At 37.3% G+C, this 25,670-nt stretch overlaps 2 protein-coding genes across 2 annotated transcripts in view; both read right to left on the bottom strand.

The window, feature by feature from the left end:
* The window catches only part of LOC150106827 (Y+L amino acid transporter 2-like), a 199,788-nt gene that overhangs the window by 84,686 nt on the left and 89,432 nt on the right, over nt 1-25,670 (bottom strand). Inside the window, exon 4 of the mRNA XM_090393341.1 lies at nt 18,144-18,188. Within this exon, the coding sequence (XP_090249467.1) occupies nt 18,144-18,188 (45 nt within the window). The remainder of the gene's footprint in view (nt 1-18,143; nt 18,189-25,670) is intronic.
* On the bottom strand, nt 4,434-5,117 carry LOC150106829 (apoptosis regulatory protein Siva). Its single transcript, XM_090393342.1, has one exon. It carries the CDS (start codon nt 4,986-4,988, stop codon nt 4,566-4,568), a length of 423 nt encoding a protein of 140 aa, XP_090249468.1. The 5' UTR covers nt 4,989-5,117; the 3' UTR covers nt 4,434-4,565.

Genomic DNA, 25,670 nt, shown 5'->3' with positions numbered 1-25,670 from the left:
ACTCCCTATCTACAATTTTCCTCCAAATCAGTCTGTTACTTGTCAAGACTCCAACATTATCAGATCTTATATTTCTATCGTCTAAGGCACTTTGTACCGTATCAATCCACCTATATCTTGGTCTTCCTCTGGGTCGTTTTCCTGCCAACCTGGCAGAGAACACTTGTTTTGCTAATCTTTCCTCTCCCATTCTATTTAAGTGACCATACCACCTGAGATTAGCTCTGCTAATGCATTCCTGGATGCAGACAGTCAAGTTCTTTCCTAATATCCTCATTTTTAATATGATATTGCCATTGATGCCATCTGTTCACGCCTCTAATCTTTCTTAAGACTCTCATATCTGCGGTCTCTAGTCTTTGGTCAAGTGTTTTACTTCTGACCCAGCTCTCAGATCCATAACTTAAAACTGGTTTGAACACTGTCTTGTATACAGCTAATTTAGTGTTCCGACTAATTTCTCTCTTGTTCCATATGAATTTATTCAATTGACTTCCCATCATACCAGCTTTGCTGATTCTGTTGTCTATTTCTATATTTAATTTACCATCTTCAGTAAAAATTGTGCCTAAGAAGCTGAAATGTTTTACTTGTTCCACAGGTTCTCCATTCACACCACACTTGACATTTTCAATGATTCTGCCTATTTTCATTGTTTTTGTCTTTTTATTGCTGACCTTCATACCATATCTATTACAACAGCTATTCAATTTAGTCAGAGAATCTTGCAGACTTGTGGTGGATTTATTTAGAAGTATAACATCATCTGCATAGAGCAAAGAGCTGACATTAACATATCCAATTTTGATATCAGGTTTAATACCACTTTCCTTCATAATGTGATCCATATAGATAATGAATAACAAAGGGGATAATTTACATCCTTGTCTCACACCAGATTTAACATTAAACCATCTTCCTGTACTTCCTTCAATTCTAACTGCTGACTTACAACTCAAATAAAGACTAGTATTCCTAGATATAATGTCTCATTGACACCATATAACTGTAGTGTATTGAATAGCTTCTCTCTTGACACCTTGTCATATGCCTTTTCCAAATCGACAAAACTTAAGTATAGATCTTTGTTATATTCCCATGCTTTATCAACTATTTGTCGTAAAGTGAAGATCTGATCCTGACAGCCTCTATTTGGCCTGAATCCAGCTTGTTCTTCACCAAGCTTTTCTTCCACAATTCTTCTCAACCATTTCTCAAGTATGCTTGCATAGATCTTGCCAGGAACACTCAGTAGGAAAATACCTCTGTAATTCTCACATTCAGTTTTATTTCCTTTTTTATATATGGGTACTATGAGAGCTCTACTCCAATCATCGGGAATTCATCCCTCTGTCCAGGCTTTCTGAACTATGCAGTGCAGCCACTGTAAGACTTTTATACCACCATACTTCAGCATTTCTGGCCATCATTCTACTCCTGCTGCCTTTCCACATTTCAGGCCTTTGATGGCTTTTTCTACTTCAAGTATGGATATGTATTCCTGACTGTATGCCTGTTGAGTGTTTTTTTTACCACTGTGCTATCACTGCTTATTTCATTTAGCAGTTTTTCAAAGTAATTACTCCATACTTCAAGGATATCTTTTTCTCCTGTTTTCATGTCACCTTTATCATCTCTAACTCCTTTTACAGCACTCTTTCCTCCATTCCTAAGTTTCTTCAACAACCTCCAGAATATTTTGCCACCTTCTTGATATTTATTTTCTATATTCTTTCCAAAGTCCTCCCATGACTTTTGTTTACCTAGTTTTACACACTGTTTAACTTTCTTACATTTGTCTCTGTATTCTGTAAGAGTAAAAGCTGACTTATTTGCCAGGAACTTTTGATATGCTTTCTTCTTTTCCTTCACTGCCTCTTTAACTTCCTGTGTCCACCAGGGAGTTCTGATTTTTTTATCCTTGCACACAACCTCACTACATGCCTCTCTGGCAGAATCAATCAATGTTTTCTTCAGAGTTTGCCACTGAATCTGCAAGGTTTGATTCCTGTTCTCAAACTCTTTCATTTTCTTTTCAATAATCTTTCTGTATTTTAGGCTACAGTTCACATCTGAGAGCTGCTCAACTTTTATTCGCTTTGATGAAAATAATTTGAGCTATTTTTAGCAGAATCCACTACTTTTATAAGCTTTATCTGCTACTTTTCCTAACGCCCCTGACAACCCTGGTTTGCAGTTTACATCTAGCCCATGGTATTGTGTGGTGCACTTCGTTGATGGTGTGTAGCACTGTAGCCCATTAAAATGTGTGAAAAAAAAAGAAAGTGTTGTCATTATTATTATGTGACACCTCCAGGGAGCTCAAAGACTCATCGAGGGTGGCCACATACTCTTTAACTCCACCACTCAAATCCACCAACTATAACTAACTGCAACTATACCAACACCATCTACTGCTCATCACACCACCACTAGTACTTCCACAGACAATCACAAACATCCATGCCCATGGTGAGATTCGAGCCCACAGCCTTTTGGCTTGAGAGCGGATACATTACCCACTCAGCCAACCAGGCCTTAAATATTCAACGAATATTTAAAATATGGAGTTATTCTGTCTATAAATAATGAGCAGTTACCAATTTGCTTAATATGTGAAAAAAACTTTCTCAAACAAAGGAATGAAGCCTTCACGAACGATTGAGCATTTAAGAACAAAGCATCCAAACAGAGCAAAAAAGAATGTGGCACACTTTCGCATATTAAAGACTAAATTTAAAAACCGTCCTGGACTTAATTGCAAGACGAGATTTTTCTGCAGTTCCCAAGGTCTACAAATAATAGATGATTTAATATTACATACAAATTTTATTGTTCTTGTTACTGTTCCCATCTTCTGATACTGAAAGAAGACTTGATGATCAAATTCAAAGACTTTGATGAGCTTAAAATATCCAAATGGGTCATAAATTATTTCTTTCTGATGTCACTTCTGTTCATCCAAATTTGTGTGAAGAATTTGATGCCTTAAAAAATGCTTTTGAAGCTCAAGTACAATTTCAGCAGCGTGGGTATGAAAGATTCTAGTCAAACATGCAATGCAAGAATATTTTTTGAGAAAAAATTAATTTGTATCAGTCATTAATTTTTAATTAACTATCAGTTCAAATATGTTGATTGTAATTTAGGTTTTCCTAATAATATAATTATCTTATTGAGTCATTAACCTAGTGCAAAACTGAGTAGGGGGTGACAGGAAAAAAAAAAGGTTAAGAACCACTGTGCTGTCTTAGTTGGAAATAAGACTTAACACAATATATCTTTAATATATTGTTTGAATAAATAAATAACTTGGCAATGAATGAGATAGTTTTTTTTATTTATTTTTAATGTGCAAATTATGCAAAGGAAATAGGGTATATTTTGAATGAATTTAGAACAAGGCTGAAAATTCACTTGCCACTGATAACTTCTCCATGGCAAGTGAATTTCTGAAGCACTGGTCATGAACATTTCATAGTATACAAATATATGTTTCTCAGCATGTAGCAACACTGTTCTGCCTCTCTCTATCTCTGTCCATAACAAAGGAATGACATATTTGTAATCCCAAATATAATTTAAAAAAACAACAACATTTTTTAAAAAAAAAGGTCAGATAAATAATGTAGCATTTTTAAGACCATAAAACTGCATTTCTGTTGGATCTATGTTGTGGGCAGACAAGAGAAATTAATTGTTGGAAGGCTATCATCACAACAGATGATAAATTATGGGAAAAAAAAATTTAAGGTTTGAATAATGAATAATATAATGAATAATGAATAAATGAATAATGAAATTCATTTGTATACTCTCAAAAAAAAAATAACACTACAATGTGTAAAATAAAAAAAAAATGTTGGCAAACAAAAAATCATACTAGATATATTTTTTAAGTTTGAAATTTTTTTTGATGAAAATACCCTTTAAGGTGCCTAAAAACAATACATGCTTCTCTGTGTGTGTGTGTGTGTGTGTGCATTATTTTATAAAACCGCATTATATTCACTTCGTTGCAGTGATTAGTTTTAATATTAATATATATATTGATGCAATGCAAAATGGAATCTTTTATACCGTGATTAATTATATTACTATAATTAATGAACATGTGCGTACATTTTACGCACACTAGCTTTTTTTTTTCATTTCACATTATATTTCAAGAAAATATATAACGGATTGAAAAATTGGTCGATAGTATGTTTTCCAAAATAAGCTTTATTTTGATTTACATATTTTAAAATACGTTCTGCTATCCATTATTAACAGTAACTTCTTAATATGTCGGTGTAGTGGTTGAGACAGTTGTAGGTGTCCTCCGGCGATGAGTCCTCGGACGTGTCAGGAATAATAATAATAATAATAAAGCTAATGCCCTCTTATATTACCAATATATCCTCAATAAATAAATTTTAGCACAACACCTGCAAAATTAAAATATTTTAATATATTTAAATTACACTCTAAAAGCAATTTAAAAAAATATAAAAATGACACCTGCCATCTATGAAAATGAATAATATATGTCTGTACAATAAAAACGTTGGCATTTTTAAGTTTCATACACAAGTCAAACACACTGCTACTACTTCCTGTTGCTGGTAATTCATAATTGAGCAGAGCTGGCAAAATCCTCCTCCACACGTAGAACAAATTCGATAACACTCCACACATACTCGCCTTTCACAAAACGAACATGCGCAATATTTAGCTGATTCTAGATGACAGCAACTACTTTTATCTACTTCATGTACACTATTTCCGTGTTTATCATTCTTTTCACAGCTGTTTCGTTTGCACTGTGCCTCCACATTTGTCTGGTATCTCTTGTCCACGCTACCAAATAATAATTTCATCGTTTTTTCGTGTACTAGACGCATATTGTCATTCATATTTACACCAAAATTAACCTCCTTAATTCCGATGTGCATCTTTAGAGGAAATGGAGTTTCCTCGCAGAATGGATTGCACCGCTTTGGCATTTTTAATTATGATACAGCAAGAATAAATTGACGGAACAGAAACGTAACTTACACATACACCTCGACATTTCTCAGAACTCATTAAATAACTGCCATAAAACACTTGCATTAACATCTGCCAAAGCACTGAACCACACATCCGCAAACACAAACGAAGCGAAAATTTGCCGCCAAAAGTTAATAGTGATTATAGATGGCGCTTTATTGATATTATTTACGGAGGAACTCTTTACTGCAAAGGGCAACAACGTTACTGGCTTGCTGGGTGAAGCATAAAATGCTTTTTGTTTTCCCCTTTGTCTGTGTCGAGAAGCTTAATGAGGGGGGAGGGGAGAGTTGTGAGCCTTATGCTCGCACTTTGTGAACTATGGAGTTAGCTCTGTTCTGCTGAGAGCAGAATTGCCTTGGGTCTTTTATGTTTGTAATAGTCATGTTCACTATAACTGGAAGCTTGTATGATTAGTGGGTTGGGATGAGAGTGTGCCTTGCTGAAGAACTTTTCCGCATAGTCATGAAGGAGAGATTGAATGTCTGGGGATCCGGTTTCTCTGTAGATCTGCGTGTTTCTGACGAACCATGGGGCGTCCAGTATCATCCTCAGGCACGTGTTTTGTATCCTCTGTAGTTTCAGGATGTTAGATTTGGATGTGTGACTCCATGCTGGGGATGCATATGTGATTACTGGTCGTATTACCATCTGATATAGTAACAGCTTGTTGCATGTATCTAGTTTGCTGTTGCGGTTGATCAGGGAATAGAGTTGGGCTATGGTTCTGGATGTCTTTGTACCTATGAGCTTGATGTGGCTGTTGAAATTCAGCTTTTTGCCCAGCTGTACTCCAAGGTATTTGGTTTCTGTCTGCCATGGTATCTTTTTTCCGAGGAGTTGGATGTCATCCTGTATGAAGGCTTTGTGTCTGGTGAATAGTATAGCTGAGCTTTTGACGGGGTTTACTTGTATCCTCCAGTTCCGAGAACCACTTCTCTATCTTTGTGATGGTGTTCTGGAGACGACTGATCGCCAGGTGTGGGCGGAGAGATCTTGTCATTATGGCTGTGTCATCTGCATAAAGGGCTGTGATTGTAGTCCTCAGGTTCTGTGGAATGTCAGCCACATAGATTGTGAAAAGTAAAGGAGCCAACAGGGATCCCTGTGGTACTCCTGCCCTCATTTGGTGCCTAGTTGAGATGTGCCATTTATTTTTATCTGCATGGATCTGTCAGTGAGGTGTGATTTTATTAGATGAGTAAGGTTTGTTGGAATGTTGGCCTGTATGAGTTTGTAGAGTAATCCTTGATGCCATAACTTGTCAAAGGCCTTGGCAATATCCAGAAAGACTGCAGCTGTGTAAAGGTTCCAGTTGTATCCTTGAGTGATGTGCTCCACTAGTCGGTGTATGTGTTGCACTGTGCTGTGTACACAGCAGAAGCCAAATTGTTCGTTTGGAATTATTCCTAATTGGTCTGATTTTTCTTGTAGTCTTGAGAGGATGATTTTTTCAGCAATCTTTCCTAGATTGGAAAGCAGGCTTATCGAACGGTAGCTTTGCGGGAGTTGTGGATTGTTTCCTGGCTTTTTTATTGGTATGAGTCGGCTGTTTTCCATACAGTGGGGAAGTGTTGTATCCTCAGTATTGCATTGGTTATGTTAACCAGGTGCACAATAGCCTTTCGAGGAAGTAGTTTGATGATTCTGTTTGTAATTCCATCTGGACCTGGAGCTTTTTTGTTGTTTAGCTGTTTTATGATGTTGGTTATTTCCATTGGAGTAGTGGGAGTGATGCTGTCAGGTTTGTCTGTGGTCTGTCTTAAGGTACGCTTGACCTACTGGTGGACTTTATATGTGTGGGTGATGTTCATGTTGTCATATGATGGGCTGCATTATTTTTCTAGGTTTTCTGCTATTCTTCTTCTTTGAGTGCCATCTCCTATTGGAGGTCGGCGACCACCTTGGCAAATTTTGAGTGATTCTCAGCTATTCTGAGCAGTCTCTTAGAGTTCATACCAGTCCACTGTCTGATATTTCTGCTATTGCTTCTGCTTTTTCTGTATCAGTGTGCACAGTTCCATGTGCAGTTTGCATGGGGGTAGAGGGTTGTGTTTGGTGCACAGGATCTTCAGAAATTTCCATATTGTGTGATCTTCTGGGCTGAGTGATGACAGTTTATTGTCCCAATCCTGATTCCTGTGGATTTGAAGTGCTTTTCTGACTTGGTTGTTCAAGGTGTTCACTGTTTTCTTGTCCTGTGGGGCTCTTGTGTTGTGGTATCTTTTCTGTGGGGCTCTTGTGTTGTGGTATCTTTTCCTTGCTTTGTTTTTTGTTCTGATGAGGTCCATGATGTTTTCTGGGATCCGTCTGGTTGGGTGGTTGGTTGTGGTTTTGGTGACTGCTTCTAGTGCTTTTTTTCTTTGGTTTGTTAGATTGCTTACTGCTTCATCTATTTCTTCTTTTTTGTGGATGATGAGTACAGGGCATGTATTTTGGTAGGATTTTGGCTAGCTTATCCCATGATATGAAGGTGTGCTGGGGGGGCCAGTTGGTCTTGTGTGCCAAGTTTGATCAAGATTGGGTTGTGGTCAGATGATAGTTCATTGATAGTCTCTAGTTGATATTGATAACTGATGTTTCTAAGGATAGCTATGTCAAGTACATCTGATCTGCCATGAGGGCTGTAATGAGTGTGCTCAGTGGGTCCTTTTATCACAACTGAGTTAAGTGTTGAATAGTTGTGTAGTATGCATCCACTTCTGTTGTTGGTGGTGCTGAACCAGGCTGTGTTGCTTGGCGTATAAATCTCCTGCTATGATGGTGGGGTCTGTGGTGCCAAGGATGACATCCAGGTCTGCGGTCAGTAAAGGGTTGCTTGGTGAGTTGTAGGGAGCATATATCTTGAGGCTTCCTGTGTTGCTTGTGTGGACTTGTATTCCTGTAATTTCCAGGTTGGTAGTCTGTGGGTTGGATATGGCATTGTGGTGGAGGTACGGTTTGATATAGATGGCAGTGCCTACCCCTCTGGTGCTGAGTCTATCGGGTTGGTACATTGTGTAGCCTCTCACTTTTGGGTTGCTAGAGGGTCTCAGGTGGGTCTCGTTGATTAGTATTATGTCAGGGTTGTATCTGAGTGCAAAATCCTGTAGTTCTAGTGTTTTGTTGGATAAGCCGTTGGCATTCCAGGCTGTAATTAGAAGCGAGTTGAGTTTTGCTTTTGTTTTATTCATTGTTGAGTGCTGTCAGTATGGAATGAGTTCCTTCCAGGAATCTCTTTGTGGAGGATGGCGTTGGGGTTGTTCTGCTGAATTCCTGCAGCATAGTGGCTAGTGAGGCAGTCAGTATTGCTGTAATGTTGGAGCCCATTTGAATGCCCTGTATTGTGTCTTTGGGCGGGCTGCTTCTGCATAGTCTTCGTGGGAGGTTGAGCCCTTTCCTGACTTTTGTGGATAGGGTTTTGATTGTTTGAAGACTGGTCAGCTGAGATGCTTTGAGTGGTCCAGATTGGGGGAGGTTGGACGGGTCTTGTAGTTCCATGATTTCTGGGGTGGTGGTTGCATCCATTGTAGTTTGCTGGGTGGGGACCTCCACAGTTGGCACATTTGGCTGGTGTGGTTCTTGGTTTAGTGCATGTAATGGTTTGATGTTTCTCACCACACTTCAGGCATCTGAACTTTTGGCAACGATGGCATTGCCTTGCTGATGCCCTTTTCCTGAGTGGTTCTGTTATCTTTATTCCCCAGACCGCGGTTATATCGTAAATACGTCTTTGCATGTTCTGAATCTCAACTAATACTAATGGCATCGGTCGTTTATCGGATCTGAACATCCGGCTGACTTTGATTGGTGTTAGGCCCCTCCCTGCTAAGTAAGGTCTGCCGCGATCTCCTCGGAGATAATGCCTTCAGTGACACCTTGGAGTACAACCTTGAGATTTCTTTCGCTGCTTAGTGCGAAGGTGTGGTATTGTAGTTTGTTGTTTTCCATCATTTTTGTTATCCCTCTGTAGTCTGTGACTGTAGTTGGTTGAATTTTTACTCCTTCATCGGTGTTTCTGGCCCAGGAGTAGTCAATGTTATGTTCTCTCAGGTTTCGAGCAACTGTGGTCCATTTTTCTTTTTCACAGAGAATTATAGGGGGGACCTTTTCCTTTTTTTTCCGGTACTATTTTTGAGGGTTCGTTTTCCATATGATCAACCTCGGTTCTGCGTCTTTTACTCGTGTGTTTTGTGAGGTCTGTCTGACTGTGGTTCTCAGGTAGGGAGACGCCGTGTTGTTGATCTCTTCAACTTCGTCCTCGATATCTTCGGGTTCGTCAGGTTGTGTGTACAGGTTTAGGAAACCTGGCCATTTCGTATCAAATTTTTTAAGTAATAATTTAAATAGGTTTAGTGCTTGATCTTTATTTAGATGCTGTAGAAGATCATTAAAGTTATCCATGTCTGTTCTGTTCGTTGATAAGTCTAGTAGGTGGTGATTGGGGAATTGCGTATGAGCGCAAGTAGAAATCCCGCAGGTCTCAAGACCTGCCAGCAGAAATTCTGTAGAGGATATCTCAGCTGCAAAGGACTGCCAGCAATATCGATCGAATAGCTAAATGCGTGAAGCAATAGCAATTATATTTCTCAAAATGAAGAATGCTTACCTCTATATATCATTCGGAAATCTAAAAATATCACACTAATCAAAACGCGACACTGATACGCGAGCCGCCATTTTGCAATCTTCTGCAAAGAGCAAGCAGCGAATATCAAATACAAAGAATTAGAAAGAATACATATAGAAATACAATTTTATTAATACAGACCAGTATTTTACAATAAACATTTATTAAAACCTACCAGTTTCGCCAGCAAACTGTCTGGCTTTTTCAAGGCATTACGGAGATATGAAAGTAAATGCAAATTAAAAGGAACATAAAAAACGTTGTAAACCAAACTAGTATCAATGGTTACACGTTTCGCGTGACAGAGATGGCTTATTGTTCTTATTCATTATCACGCATGCGTGTTTGTTGTAGACTTGTAATGTGATTACTGGCTAGCTGTAGTTCAGATTGATTGAGAGAGAGGATCAAGTTTTTCCACGAACTGTTTAGAATTATACCCTGATTTCTGTTGAGGTTTCCGCCGGTTATTAGTACTATTGTGGCTTCCTTAAATACACGATGCCTGTAGTCGTCATCTAGATATGGCATGGAGCTGTTTTGCCAATCTATCGTGTGGTTAGACGTGCAGAAAAGAAAAGACATGCAGAGATGATTCCGCGCTTAGCACGGAAGCATCTCTTCCGTGCTAAGCCGGAAGAGATGCTTCTGTTGTGGTTTACATCACCAACATGTTCTTTTTGTCTAATTTCTAAACTTCGTGAAGTTTGTCCGATGTAGGCAAGACCACAAGAGCAGGGAATGTAATATACTCCTGGATATTTGTAGAACGGAACTTTATCTTTTGGAGATCCTAAAACTTGGCTGATGTTGGTGGTTAGTTTGAAGACCACTCTGATGTTGTGGGCTCTTAGTATTCTTGCTATTTGAAAAGAAATTGACTTGATGAAAGGTATCACTACAGTAGAAACGTGCTGACGGTGGGATTCTTCTTGTCTGGGGTTGTCATTGTATATCACCGTCAGCACGTTTCTACTGTAGTGATACCTTTCATCAAGTCAATTTCTTATCAAATAGCAACAATACTAAGAGCCCACAACATCAGAGTGGTCTTCAAACCAACTACCAACATCAGCCAAGTTTTAGGATCTCCAAAAGATAAAGTTCCGTTCTACAAATATCCAGGAGTATATTACATTCCCTGCTCCTGTGGTCTTGTCTACATCGGACAAACTTCACGAAGTTTAGAAATTAGACAAAAAGAACATGTTGGTGATGTAAACCACAACAGAAGCATCTCTTCCGGCTTAGCACATCATTTCTGCACGTCTAACCACACGATAGATTGGCAAAACAGCTCCATGCCATATCTAGATGACGACTACAGGCATCGTGTATTTAAGGAAGCCACAATAGTACTAATAACCGGCGGAAACCTCAACAGAAATCAGGGTATAATTCTAAACAGTTCGTGGAAAAACTTGATCCTCTGTCTCAATCAATCTGAACTACAGCTAGCCAGTAATCACATTACAAGTCTACAACAAACACGCATGCGTGATAATGAATAAGAACAATAAGCCATCTCTGTGACGCGAAACGTGTAACCATAGATACTAGTTTGGTTTACAACGTTTTTTATGTTCCTTTTAATTTGCATTTACTTTCATATCTCCGTAATGCCTTGAAAAAGCCAGAAAGTTTGCTGGCGAAACTGGTAGATTTTAATAAATGTTTATTGTAAAATACTGGTCTGTATTAATAAAATTGTATTTCTATTATAAAAACGACCAAAAATGTATACTTTAAAGAATACATATGCTAATAAAGCCGTTCATTTTAAAACTATTTTCTACAAGACTGCATAAAAGTTTCTGTGTAGGATGAAATATTCTGTAGCTATGTTGAATTATCAAATTAATTTCCCTTAGTAAAAGTGGTAGGAAAGGGGGGGGGGGGAATGGGAAGTGTTTTTAACAAAAATTGATTGATAATGTAATTGATAATACTGTACTTACGCAGATAGAGGTTCAGGGGACAGAGGTAAATAAGCCGTTTTAAAACTTAAAAGTCATCCAGTGCAAACAAAGTGTTTATAGCCATCCTTTCTGATATGTGACTAAGTAAAATCTCATGAAGTAAAATCTCCTTGATTAAGTAAAAACTCATGAAGTAAAATCTCCTTGATTAAGTAAAAACTCATGAAGTAAAATCTCCTTGATTAAGTAAAAACTCACGATTTCGCTTTTACATTTCAACTGTTTTGATTATTTGATTTTTTTCTGAAAAAAAAATTATTTCATAGTTTTTAACGCTATGACCACATTTTACAATTTAACTATGATTATTTTCCCTATATGTTTATTAAAAATGGCTGCTTAGTCTTGTGAAACGTTCTCGATGCCAGATCGGATAAATAAATAATAAAAAAAGCTAAAGGCGATTCTGATCACAGACTAGAGGAATTTTGAAGGACTTTTTTTTTCCCAGCTGATTCCAAAGCTAGAAAACTCTTTGGTAAAGGTAAGTAAGTAATCTGGAAACTTGGATTATTAACCCTGAACTCAGAAAAATCGACAATCCTACTTACCCTATTTCATAGCTCCGTATGACACAACATCTGTCTTGTTGAAAAAGACCTGCATTCGATTCTGGTCGCTTACGTGAGGAACTTCATAGAATAAAAGAACTTTTCAACACCAGGCGAGTACGGGCATGTTTTCATATGTATGTTACAAGTTTTCTTTGCAGAAAATTCACAATTCTTATGCCTCAAATAGACAAATTAGCATGAGTACATACAGTAGTAAGATAAGAACATCGGGCCGATTCCTGTAGGTGGCCTGAATTCATTGTATTGGTGGAAGAGTCTAAGAGACAGGAGACCACGATTTATACTAATATCGCAAATGTAGAAAAAAGGGGGCTTAGAAAGAGAGAATCCGGATTTCATACTCTAATAAGAAGGTACATTGGTTGAATTTTTACTGTAGAAATCGGATCCTAAGAACTGCTTCTGCACCACTCGTTTAAATTACCAACCCACTATTTAACACAGCAATGCAAGTTAGCATTAGGAACATAAGATGACAGCAGTTGTCTGTCGTGTCCTCGTGCATTTTCATCTCTGCACATCGACTAGAAATTGTAAGATTTAATAGACGATTTAGTAAAATTTTCTGACGATGATGCTGAAGGCTGAGACCAGATCCGACTGATATTAAAAAAAAAAACAGAGGCATAGATGAATTTTTTAATAAAAATAATATCAAAACTATGTTCTTATTTTCATATATTACTCAAGAGAAAATTGTACAGTGCTGTGGGCACCTGAATTAGACATTAAAACGTTTTCATTTCTTGATCATTTGAATAAGTCACCTTAATTGCATAATAATTTCCCTTAAAAGAATTATAGAAATTATATATAATTGAAACCGTATTTGTGTAGCTTGTGGTAACAATTCCATAATGTTAAACCGCAGAAAAAAAGATAGGTATAGGTTCGATTCTAGTCGCTGATTAAAAAAGAAAAACTTGTCTAAGCGGTTTTTCATGTGCTACATTTTTGTGGTTAATGAAAAGAGATTAACATACCAAAATTTGATGCAGGAAAATAGGATTTTTAATCCAATGAAGTCTGGTTTTTAACCCTGCAATCTATAAAAGTCGACTATAAAATTTGCTCTATTTAAGACAAAAATACGTTAAGGTTAGACATATGAGTTTATCATGCTCCAGTCATCGGTAATGTTGACAAATTTTCAGCAACCCTGAAAACTAATGATGGAGATTGGTTGACTGCAGACATCCTGAAGCAGCATGGTGGAAGGTATTAGGTGTTTGAGAATGCTAGATCTAATAATTGCATTAGAGGGTGTGTGTAACCACGATGACCACATTGCCAGCAGCGGTGATACTGCAGGATTTTGCAATGATATTTGACAGGATTTCAGGTGGAATTCTGTTGCATAAATTGCGTGAATAGGGATGGATATGAAGCTTGTGATTAGGATGAGAAGGTCGCTCATTGAGAGACATTAGAGAATAGTTTATTCAGGAGAATCTAGCCAAAGGCATGTGATTAGAAGTACGCCATAGGGCTATGTACTTGGGCCATTGTTTGCTGATGATGAACAGATCAGAACAATTTATATATAGTTACAACAAAGTGGTGGAAAAGAATGGCTTCCAATTTAATGTAACAAAGCCTAAGGTTATGCATTTTGAGATGAAATGATTATGATGTATATACTAATTGATAGAGAGAGAGCTTCCCTCCCTGGAAAACGAAGGTATGGATTTGAGGATGCTGTGGAGAGAGAGAATTGAGATTGAGATTCAGGAGTGTATCGCAAAATATGGCTAAAATAGTTCACAGGATTACCTGGTTATTGAAGAACATCCCTAAAAGTAGAGATATTCCTTTATAAGGCTCCATCTGGACTACTGTGCGCAGGTCTGGTCCTATGAATCTTTTTTTTGGGATGAAGAAGAGGAAGATAGGATTCAGAGGCCTGTGACGAAGATGGTGTAAGGTCTAAGCAATGCTCCTTATGTAGTAGATTGAAGATTTGTGTGTTTCACAAATTGGTTGATAGGCAGAAAACAGAGGATATGAAAGAGACATATAAGTTACTTAAAGTGATTTATAAGATTGATACAGAGGAAATTTTCAATACATGACATGTGGTGAACTAATAGTCATGCCTGGAAATGGAGTAACAATGTAGGTAACAGGAGTGCATAAATTAAATTTTTTGCTTGTAGAGTGGTGAATGATGGAATAGAGTTGCTAGAGTCAGCTGTGAGTGATTTCTTGGTAAATTATTCAGAGCGAAGTGTGACAGATATTGTGCAAACAATGATGAGACCGCCCAAGATGAATCTGTGGACTACATGCAGTGGAGTTGTAAGTATAATAATAATGATAATAATAATAATAATAATTTTATTACACAAAAGCTTATTTATTTTTTGTTAATAAAATTGAAGTTCCTGGGCTACTAGGCATTTTATTATATAAACTGTGTATATTAACTATTATATACAAAGAGGGGAGCAGACTGAGCATCACTGTTCAATTACAGAGCACCTAGGCTTTGATTTTAGAGATGTTAGTGCAAGAAAGTTATAGATAACATCCATCATCTCGTTGTCCTAAACCCTAACAGTCACACTGCTGTCAGTAACAGCGAATTTTACGGTAGATTATTCTGAGTTTTTTGACTCCCATGCTGCCGAGCGCGTCTTCAGGTTGCAGATAGGAGAATGGCCTCTGGATACAGAGGTTAGCTGCGAATAAACACGGAAACCTGTGAATAAGAAGTCGTGGACAATGGGACGGTATCTACCAACAGGAAATGGTGAGATAGTGGCATGATTATCTCACCATTGAGATAACCATGCCACTATCTCGCGACATGGCGAGATGTAATCGCCATTCAATAAGTTACAGCCTGCTAGAAATTAGGAAAGAAACAACTTTCCCAACGTCCAGTCCTGATCATCGGAAGATCACCTTAAGTGACAATGGTGTAAAGGATATTGTGGTAGGTGGACAATCATGAAGAATGAGAAACGACTAGCACACCGAGCCTCTTTAGAAGGGTATTACTGGACAAGGAAGGCAACGGGATACACCTTGTTCTATTTTCCCGTAGCAAGATAGCAATATAGAAAGAGACCAAGAATTTCATATATAAATAACATAATGATGCTTACCAGCGTTAAGAGTTATGAAGAGATACAAAGGAGGTCACAAGACAGGATCGTATGACGTGCTGCTATAACTACCCAATCTTCGGATTGATGCACCAGAGAAGATGATGATACAAGGGGACGGTATCTACCAACAGGAAATGGTGAGATAGTGGCATGATTATCTCACCATTGAGATACCCCCCCCCCATTATTTTATCCGGGTTCGGGACCGGTATAGCTGACGAATTAGGTCTATGGCTGGGTCTTAAGTATTCCTGGCTGAAATCGGTGTGTGTGTGTGTGTGTGTCTTTATGGGGAAGTTTGCCTGTTCTGTAGGACGAAAAATTCGAGTTTCCAGGCGAAAAAATATCCTACCTTTGTATGAGACCAGCTAATTCATCTTTCGTCGAAAGAAATCAGATAAAGATTCCTCGCGTCATGGACGGGAATTGAAGCTCTTTCCGACCAAAGGGCTTCGTCTATACTGACTAAGCTACAGAGGTCTGATAATTCCAAGTAGTAAGGTTAAAATTCCGAGTTTTCTGAGAAAAACTTTACATGACTGGGCCTAAGATCGAACAACCCGAGAAAGGATGAAAAAATAAAACACCTGATCAATGGCTACAGACCACAGATATATACGAGTTCTGAGAAAATTAAAGAAGTAAACAGATGGCATCAATGGCAGAGTCATATTAAAAATGTAGATATTACAGAGAGAATTATTAACATTCAAGACTGTGCAGAGCTAATGTAAGGTAGTATGGTAACTTAAACAAAATGGGAGAAAAAAAAGGTTAGCAAAGAAAGTGTTCAATGTCAAGATAGTAGGAAATGACTCAGAGGAAGACCAATATCTGGATGGATGGATTGATACAGCAGAAGCCTAGAAGAAAAAATATAAGATTTGAACAATATTGGAGTGCTGACAAGTAAAACACTAATCTGGAGGAACATTGTTCACAGGAGATTAATAATAATGTAAACTTACGAGTAATTCATCAAACCTGGAAATGTCTTAAACATAACAAAACATGGCAAAATAAATTCAACTACCTTGCAATAAATTACTGGCAGAAAACTTATCACTCCATGATTGATATCATTAAAACAGTAAACTAGCTTCACCAGCTAGACCTGGTTAATATCAGGCTTAGGCATGATGTTCATTTGGTCATATGTTCCAATGATACTAAGCAATAATTTTAAACGTACTTTTCGAGTCTAACTTATGTCAAAAATTGTTTCATTAATTGAATTGTATTATTCGCACTATTTGAAATACAAATAAGAGGCAGTTATGCCTCCTAACTGCAGGTGTTCTCTGGACAGCTTGCTTAAGATACACTGTCCATAAATTTCCCTTCTTGTAGATCATTACTGACTCGATGTCCTTCCAAAATATTGAGTACAAAATGAGTATTAAAGAAGTTGTGTTTTGTAATTTCTTATAATTTTGCAACAAAGGCAAGTATCAATTATGATACTTGTCTTTGTTATTATGGCGTTCGTTTTGTGTTTTCTTCTTCTTATCATATAAAACTGTACACCTACCAAGGAGACAGTTTAAAGAAATTCACATGCTCTGATTAGATAGATTTTAGAAAAAATTTGTATGTGGATTCTATTAACATTTGTCATGCCATCTCACTTATGGCAATATCTCGCAACCAAACAACATAATATTATGGATATGAATAATTTATTTATAGTACATTAGCCAAAAAAAAAAAAAAATCTAGGTTCAGTACATTCATTTATAATGAATGATGTCACAAGAATGCTATTGCAAAAACACACTTTTTATGTAACAAGCAATTATTATTTGTTTGTTACTCGCTTCTTTTATGTTTCGAGCACATCCAAACATAGCAGGGAATTTTCTCTGTAACAGAAAGCTTGAAATTTGGGAAATAAATTTTCCTTCATTGTAAGTATGACTCGGGAAGATATTTAAAAAAAATAGCTCATTGGGACTACGCCTACCTACCAAGGAGACAGTTTAAAGAAATTCACAGGCAGGTGAAATACAAAGGCTAAAATTTAAATTACGTAATTTTTTATATATTTTTGATGAACTCTAAAATGTTATGATGGCTCTACCTAGTGTTAATATAAATTCATATTCTGAGCAAAATCAAATCCAAAGCTAAGACGTTTATTATTATTACGTGACACCTCCAAGGAATCCAAAGACTCATAGCGGGAGGGCACTTACTCTGCTACACATCTCGCCGTCCCCCCCCCCACAACTTAATTCTCTAAATACGCACTACGATCAACAGAATCTACATCTGCACCAATACCAGTATGTTTTGTCTGTGAATTGCGTTCTCATGGTCGATTTGCCTGTACGCGGGATGAAAAATCCCAGTTTCCTGGTGAAAAAACCTGCTGCCTTCGTATGGAATCGGCTAATTCGCCTTCGGTGAAAAAGCCCATATAAAGATTCCTCTTTTCACGACGATAATCGAACTTAGGTATTTTCCAATCGAAGAGGGCAATGTTCTGCTTTTCTTCCATTTGCGCTAGGGGAGTGCTAAATGGTATGTAATCATACTAACTGGAAAAAAAAAAAAAAGACATGGCAACTGAGGTTGAAGATTCTGTTTTCATGCCGATAAAGGTCATTCAAGAAGAAGAGACACTGCCTTCAAATCATAATTAAAAACTCCTGAGAAATTTTCTAGAAAACGAAAAGAAAAGTAGAATAAACTTATGGTACACTGCATTATGTAAAACACTAAAATTATAAAATTGGAGAAAGCAGTATATATGTTATATAAATAATAGTCTCTTAAAATACATTATAAAAGACTAGTTTAAGATAAATAAATAATTTAAAAAATTACTTACCTGTGGGGATCTTTTAATTCCTCAATGACAAAATTCAGATAATTCCTGCGAAAGATAAATACTTGACAATAAGAAGAGGAGGGCGAAATTTTCAAATCAATTATTTCTTTTAATATTTTGTTCTTGAAATATTTCTAACTAGTCATTTAGCGTTATGTTATGTTATATTGTGTTATTTATTATTATTTTGTTTCGAAAATTATTTTCGACGGCCTTATATGATGATGATGGTTTTCAAAACGCATATATACAAGATGTCAGAAAGGATGGATAGCTGGAACCCACCTGAATCATGGAAGAGAATAACTTGTATCATGATGATTCGTGCCCGCCATCAAAATAAGGATATTACGACTGCTGCCCAATGCTCCCTGAATACAGTAAAAACAATCAGGCATGAACTAGAGACTTGCAATGGTGACTACGAGGATGTAGCAAGAAGAAAGATCCCTAGCAGACGATCTGATTGCGTTCGTACAGCAGAATTCCTCGCAAATCTGCAGGAACAGGTGTTGAAGAACCCTGGCATTGGAATTCGGGCTTTGTTCGTGGAGTTGCTAACTGTAGTCAAGCCCTGGATAACAAGGGTAGCCAATGGTAGGCCGTATGTATGGCAGCAGGATTCGGCCCCTTGCCACACCTCTGGGAAATGTCAAAAATGGTTGTCTGAAAATTTCTACGACTTCACCAGTCCAAATGTTTGGCCTCCAAACTCCCCAGACCTTAACCCCATGGATTATTTTGTATGGGGCGCAGTTGAAAAAGACACCAATCGCACTTCCAGTAATACAAAAGCCCAGTTAATGGATAAAATTAAAACAGTTTTTGCGACCCTTCCCAGGGAGACTGTAGCATCAGCTTGTTCGAGGTTCCGAAGCAGAATTGAAGCTGTGATCGATGCTAATGGTGGTTATTTTGAGTAAATCTTGTTGATAGTATTGTAATTAACTCTGCCTGTAATGTTTTTTTGTCAATTCATTAAATTTAATAGATACAAAGAAGATTTTCTTTTTCCTTACGAAACTGTCAAATTTATCCCGAACACCCTGTATATATATATATGCGTTTGAGAATCATCATCATCACCAGACCTCAGTGGAATAATAATAAAAAAAATCTCCAGAGGTTCTCGGTATCAAATGCGATATTCATCAAACAATACCTTAAAATCACTCACTGTTTCTTCTATCGCCAGATTTCTAAAAATGAATTCCGTTCACTGATCAGGCCTTCTCCATGCAAAAATCCAGTTTCTCACTCTTCTGCTTTTCTTACACAATATATAGATGATCTTTTGTACTGTCCTTATCTCCACTCACACTATGAATAGTCTCTTCGAATTAATGGTCCAACCATCACCAACTTATATCTCAATCACATCACCCAGGGCCCCTATATATCACTCCTTCTCCTATCGATCATACTCTGCACTTTTGGTATTCTCTTCTGTCTTCACGCTGTACATTCCAGAGACCTGACACCACCTGAATCCCTTTTCTCTTAATCCTTTCCAAATTCTCTTCAACTGAAAGCGATCAAATCTATTTATAATAGTTCATATATAGCCTGATCAAGGTCTGTGAAATTATAACCTCTTCATTTGTAAATGTCAATGTTCTATCAACATTGTCACAATCCATTCTGTTACAAATCTAACAATGTGGTCAGTAAGAAATGTAATAATTTGATAGAGGAAAATTACTAGGAAAGAAATGCGGAAATTTTGAGGAACTGAAATCTTTGGATTCTAAGGGAAGTGATGTAAGTCATTAGCTTCTATATACGAGTTGCCCCAGTCCTGATTATATTTCAGGCTCAAACTTCGTTGCTTACACTTGAATAAAGGATCAAACCAATATCATTTTTTGGTATCTTTAATTTATGGTATAACCAAGTGGAAAAACTTCCAACAACTAAAATCTTTGGAGTTAGATGAAGCTAATTCTAATGATGTTTCAGACTTTGGTAGATGGATTTTGGAAGAGAATCCGGCAATGTTTCAGACTTTGGTAGATGGATTTTGGAAGAGAATCCGGCAATATTGCATAAGTGGAACACATCCTAATAGTAAAGAGTCAAAATATCCTGATTACAATTGTTACTATCAAGCAGTATGGAAAATTGACAGTATATTAAGGATTCAGAGTGATTCTTTTCGCTATAATGCTGCAAATGACTGTAATGAAGGATAAAGAGTGCATTAATAAGTATTAAACGGAAAGGAAATTAGGATATTTTGGATATTTTAGTATACTTTGAACTGCATTCTTATACATTAAAGACTAACATTTAAAAATAAGCTATACTTTTGATTGATAATTTTAGACATTCTGCTGCATATTGTATGGCGCGGGGGGAGGGATTCTGAATCATGCATTTGGTTATTGCCGACGTTCTTGAATTAGAAGTACACGTACCTCAGGGCCTATAATACTTAGAGAAAAGACTGACTGGGAAAAGAAGAAAAGTATTATTTCTCATAAGAATAGGACTGCAATATAAGATTGATTATTCATTAACCTTAGATACTGGGAGGCGACAGAGGAGGTAAATGATTCGTGAATATACTTTTTATGTGCCGTGAACTAATCAATGACGGGAAGTGAAATGAGATACGCAATAAATTCTTAAAAAATACATCTGTCATGATGTTCAAGGCTCTTGATCAAAATAATTCATTAAAATAATTTGAAATTAAATCACTAGCGAAGTCGGTTCTGTAACATCGACATTTGACAAAATGGAAAATAATTTCTTCAGTCTAGTTTAACTTACAATTGATCAGATGTAGTTATACGTCATGAAAATTTTCCGTCAACTATTGAGGATCTCAAAATCCATTTAAAAATATTCAAGATCAAACTGCATTCCATTTCCATGAAATGCAATAATAAAATTAAAGCTACATAAAAGACATCAAACAACATCTGTTCAAGAAGTTATTCTTTGGCGTGTCATCTCTCTCTTTCTCAACAGTAGTACAAACACAAATGTTTCGTGTGTTGCTCAAAACACGAGTCGCGGTATTTTTCAAGAATTCTGTTGCATTATTTCTCATCTCACTACCAACTAATAATTATTTCATACTTACATAAAACCAGTCGATTTAACAAGATACTTAAATGAAAATAAAGCTAATAAAACGCTTGTTCAGCTACAGAGGGGAAATAGAGGTACCACAACAGATGGCAGTATGTTCTGAACATGCTTTATGTAGCTACGTTTGTGTGTACGTGTGTGATGGAATTTCGAAAACGAGCAATACATAATCGATGCTCTACAATTTAGAACATTTATTAATGGTATTCAAGATAAATAAAATTGAAATCAACAACCAGCATCTTGCGGAAATTGTTCTAAACATCATCCTGAAAAGGTGTTTTTGGATGTTATTTGGTCTTCGAAGTTTAAGGTAAAATAAGATTCGGTAATCTATAATCTGAATTTTATGCATCTTGAATATTTTATGATTATTCACTCGAGGGTATTTAAATAACTAAAACTAGTAAATTTCATTTGGACTGTTTGTCAAGTGATTTCGTTGTTCGGAGTTACTGTCAAAACAGCTAAGGTTACGAAGCCAGAAGATTACGTCTATATTTGCGTGTGTTCTCTGGTTGGTTTGCCCATTTTGTGTGATGAAAAAATCATTCTGCCTTCGTATGAAACCACCTTATAAAAGGTTCCTAGCGTTCCAAACGGTATTCGAATCCAGAACTTTACAACTGAAGAGCAAATAAAAGAACTCTACAACGGTAGTGCAGTAGTGGCGATGCTCACTTTACCTGAAAACATTTAGATTCTATTTCCATTGCAGTACGAGAGGAATTAAAGGTGAATTGGAAGCAGATATCATGGTGGTGGTGGTGGCAGAGTCGTATCCTGCACAGTATGCAAATCGCAGCGAATACAAATACATGAAACTATACAGAAACCTCCCATCTATCCATCCATTCCATTATGTAAAAAAAAAAGTGTAATTTAGTTACTAAAATAAAGAGCCAAAAGTTCGGCGATGTAAGTTTACATAGGCAAAGTGAATATTAGATCCAGTATTATTTCAAAGCCGAATGTAGAAACTATGAAAGTTTCTTAAGTTGAGAGCTTGCCGGAATGCATTCCTCGGTATTCATTTCAAGTTCCTTAGTACTGAGAGTTTTGGCTCTTTTAAACTTTCTGCCTGGGCTCTGAAGAGAACAAACCAGTTCGAAACAGCTGTCAGGCCAGTGAAACCTTTATCAAATGGACTAATAAAAGGCGAACATATAGACGCTTGGGCAGCGCTAATGTCTTTTAAGTAGTCCATACTAAGGCAACTCGGGGATACTGAGGGATGCATTCCCGCAAGCTCTCTGGTCAACTTACGAAACTTTCATAGTTTCTATATTCGGCTTTGAAATAATGCTGGATCTGATATCAACTTTGCCAGTGTAATTTATTTGTTTGTTTCTTTTCCAGAAGGCCAAGAATTGCTAATTGTTTCAGTTTTGTATTTCGCAAGTTTTATAAATGGCGTGAACGCCGTTAGTATACATGCACTTCAAGTTCTTCTCAAACTCGATATCTAGATTAAAAAAAAAATGCCCAGAATTATACTAAAACTATAACAGTGGAAAGTAGTACTACAGAAGTCGGTATGGAAAGCAGATAGACTCAGGATAGATGTCTATCTATCCTGAGATAAACACGCGTGTCTGTTCTCATATTTTTGGTCTAATTATTTCTTATTAAATTTCCTGCTACAGCAGTTCCTCTGAACTGCAGTCGCGAGGACATCACAAATTTTGTCCCTCGGAAGGTCATTTGCTGCTTGGACGAAGAACCTTTAAAAAAAGGAGGAAGTCTACTGAAGGTAAATTAGCGGATCTCATACAGAGGCAGGGGGAGTTTTCCCTCTCAAAAACTCCTCTTTTTCTTCTCCAAACACAAACAGACTATCTGAGCAAACAATTAACAGAATTAATAGGCCTCGAACGGCCTTAGCTGTTTTGACAACAATTTCAGTCAAACGAGATCCAGTCATGCAGTTTTTCGATTGTCGGATTTCGATTGCTTAGATTTTTTTTTTTTTTTTTTTTTCGGTTGCACTTTATCGGATAAATAAGATAATTCATTTCTGTTTCGCTATTTCAGCTGAAAAAAAAAAAAAAAAAACGTATATGAATGCATTAGTACCCCATAATCATAAATCTTATCAACCCACAGACGAAAACAGCGAACAGTAAATTGTTTCCTAGTCTTGGAGTAAATTTTTAGCACTGTTGCCAACCACAGTTTTCTTATTACAGTTGGAAGTTGCAGCAGAAGGTAAAAATTCCGAACAAACTCACAATATCAAGCCCCAAACAACTATTTTGAAAATAACATTTGTAATGAATTTTATCAACAAATCCGAAGAACTGTTGCGTATACAGGAAGGCCATTAATTTTGAGCATAAAACTCATAATTTTCCGGTGTAACTCTTAAAAATGGTACTTCTCACGCTACCTGCTCCGGATAAATGACCTATAATTTTAATAAGTATATACACTATATGTTGCAAACATCACTCCAGTTTATTTATTTTTTCTGGAATGTTACTCATCAGTAATAAATCATGTGCAAGATATAAAAGCAAGAGAATTCGCGTTGGTCGGCTGTGTACAATAAGGGAAATGAGGCGTGATTCAGAGTTGACAACCTTCCAGGCCGGCATGAGAGTTTGTCACCGATTAGTGTGTGTGTGTGTGTGTGTGTGTGTGTGTGTGTGTGTGTGTGTGTGTGTGTGTGTGTGTGTGTGTGTGCGCGTGTGCGCGCGTGCGTGCGTGCGTGTGTGTGTGCGTGTGTGTGTGTGCGTCCGTGCGCGATTGCGGTACGATTAAAACAACAGCGGTGGTGGATGTTTTTAAAATATCGAAACTTGATGGTAAAAAATCAAAGAAAATGTCACTCAAACCACATAAGTGACCGAAAGAAATAGACTATTGAAAAAGGTTGCAAGTGCGTGTGCTCCTCCCTTAATGCATCAGAATTTCATCTCAATTAAGAATTCAGGACATTCACAGTATAGAAATTTGTGCAAGAACATTATGTATCACGCATTATTAGTTTTAATGGAAAGGATGCTACGAAAAAGCCAAAAATGGTGAGGGATGCAGAGTTCAGTGATTACACAATAGACCGTTGGAAGCTGTGGAAATGAAGTAATGAATCACGATACACGCACTCTTTAAATCAGATGGATCTGTTTGAGAATGGCGACTGAAGAGAAAAATGTTATTTACTAAGATCTATCGTACTATTGGTGGTGTTACAGTTTACAGATCCTCTCCCAATTTGAACTAGGACCCTTATTATTTCTAGTAAAAACGAAATCGAACGTTATATCGGCATCCTGGACAGTTCTGTGTTTCTTACGCATAAAAGTTTTATGGAAACAACCAGTTGGCTAACAATATGATAATTCACTATGCTGTAAGGTTGTAGGTGAAAGGTTTGAGGAAATGAGAGTTGTACAGGCCACACACATACACAAAGAGAGAGAGAGAGAGAGAGAGAGAGAGAGAGAGAGAGAGAGTATGAACCATTTATTTATTTATTTATGCTTATGGCTACGTGAAACTGGTAAACTGGTAAGTGAAAAGTACAATCATAAATTTCCAGAAACAAATGATGAAAATCTTAACATATAAAAGTTCATTACATAAAAGGCACAACCTGTTTTCTAAATCTTTCCTTTTTTTAAAAAAATAAAGCAAAAGTAACTTGTTATAATCAAGCCAGGGACAATTATCATCCTGCTGCAATAAGTATGACAAGGCTGCATGTTTGTAGCTGTATCCAAGGTTTAATTTGAGAGAAGTTGTGTCTTGTGTGAGAAAACTTGATCCATTAGAGGTGGCCCATTTCACATTGTATCATCATCTTCTAACATGAGGAGGAGTTCTGCTGATACTATGGTAAGGACTACGAGGTGACTACAAGAATACCGTCTTCGTGGTGAGACGGGACCGTGATCTTCTGTTTCCTTCATAACCACCGCCACCACCATACCAACTAGGTCAAAATCCAGGTTGGAAAGCCAATTCAAGGCCTCACCCATCACCTTGTGGATGTCTTGTAGGCCACCACCTTGAAATTGGCGCCTTGGGCAGTCGATTACAATATGAGTAATCGTCTGAGCCACGGGAGAACAATCACAATAAGGGTGATCTGACATCCCCCATTTATGTAGAAGGTAGCCACATCTGCCATGACTAGTTCTGATCTTGTTTATTAATGACCAAATCTTCCTAGGAAGATCAAAACCAGGCTGCGGAGCACAGGGATCTTCTACCAGGAAGCCGTTTGTTTGGAGATTGTTGGACTAGTATTCTCTCCATATGTCCGATATTGATGGCATCGCAGCTGAAGAGAGTTCGTCCATGGACCAGAGAGGCTTTCTAGATTTCAGGCGAAGACTAGGTGGGTTTATGAGAGTCTGGTGTAGGGGAAGGAGTGGGTTGCTCATTGCTTTATTAAATTCCTTAATCGAGGCTTGTCTTCTT

This window comes from Typopeltis vanoorti, chromosome 5 (assembly GCF_054136105.1).
Source record: "Typopeltis vanoorti isolate ZY-2024b chromosome 5, IOZ_Tvanoo_1.0, whole genome shotgun sequence".
NCBI classification, from domain to species: Eukaryota; Metazoa; Arthropoda; class Arachnida; order Uropygi; family Thelyphonidae; genus Typopeltis; species Typopeltis vanoorti.
Note: the sequence above shows the minus strand (reverse complement) of the source record. Positions and strands in the feature narration are given on the sequence as shown.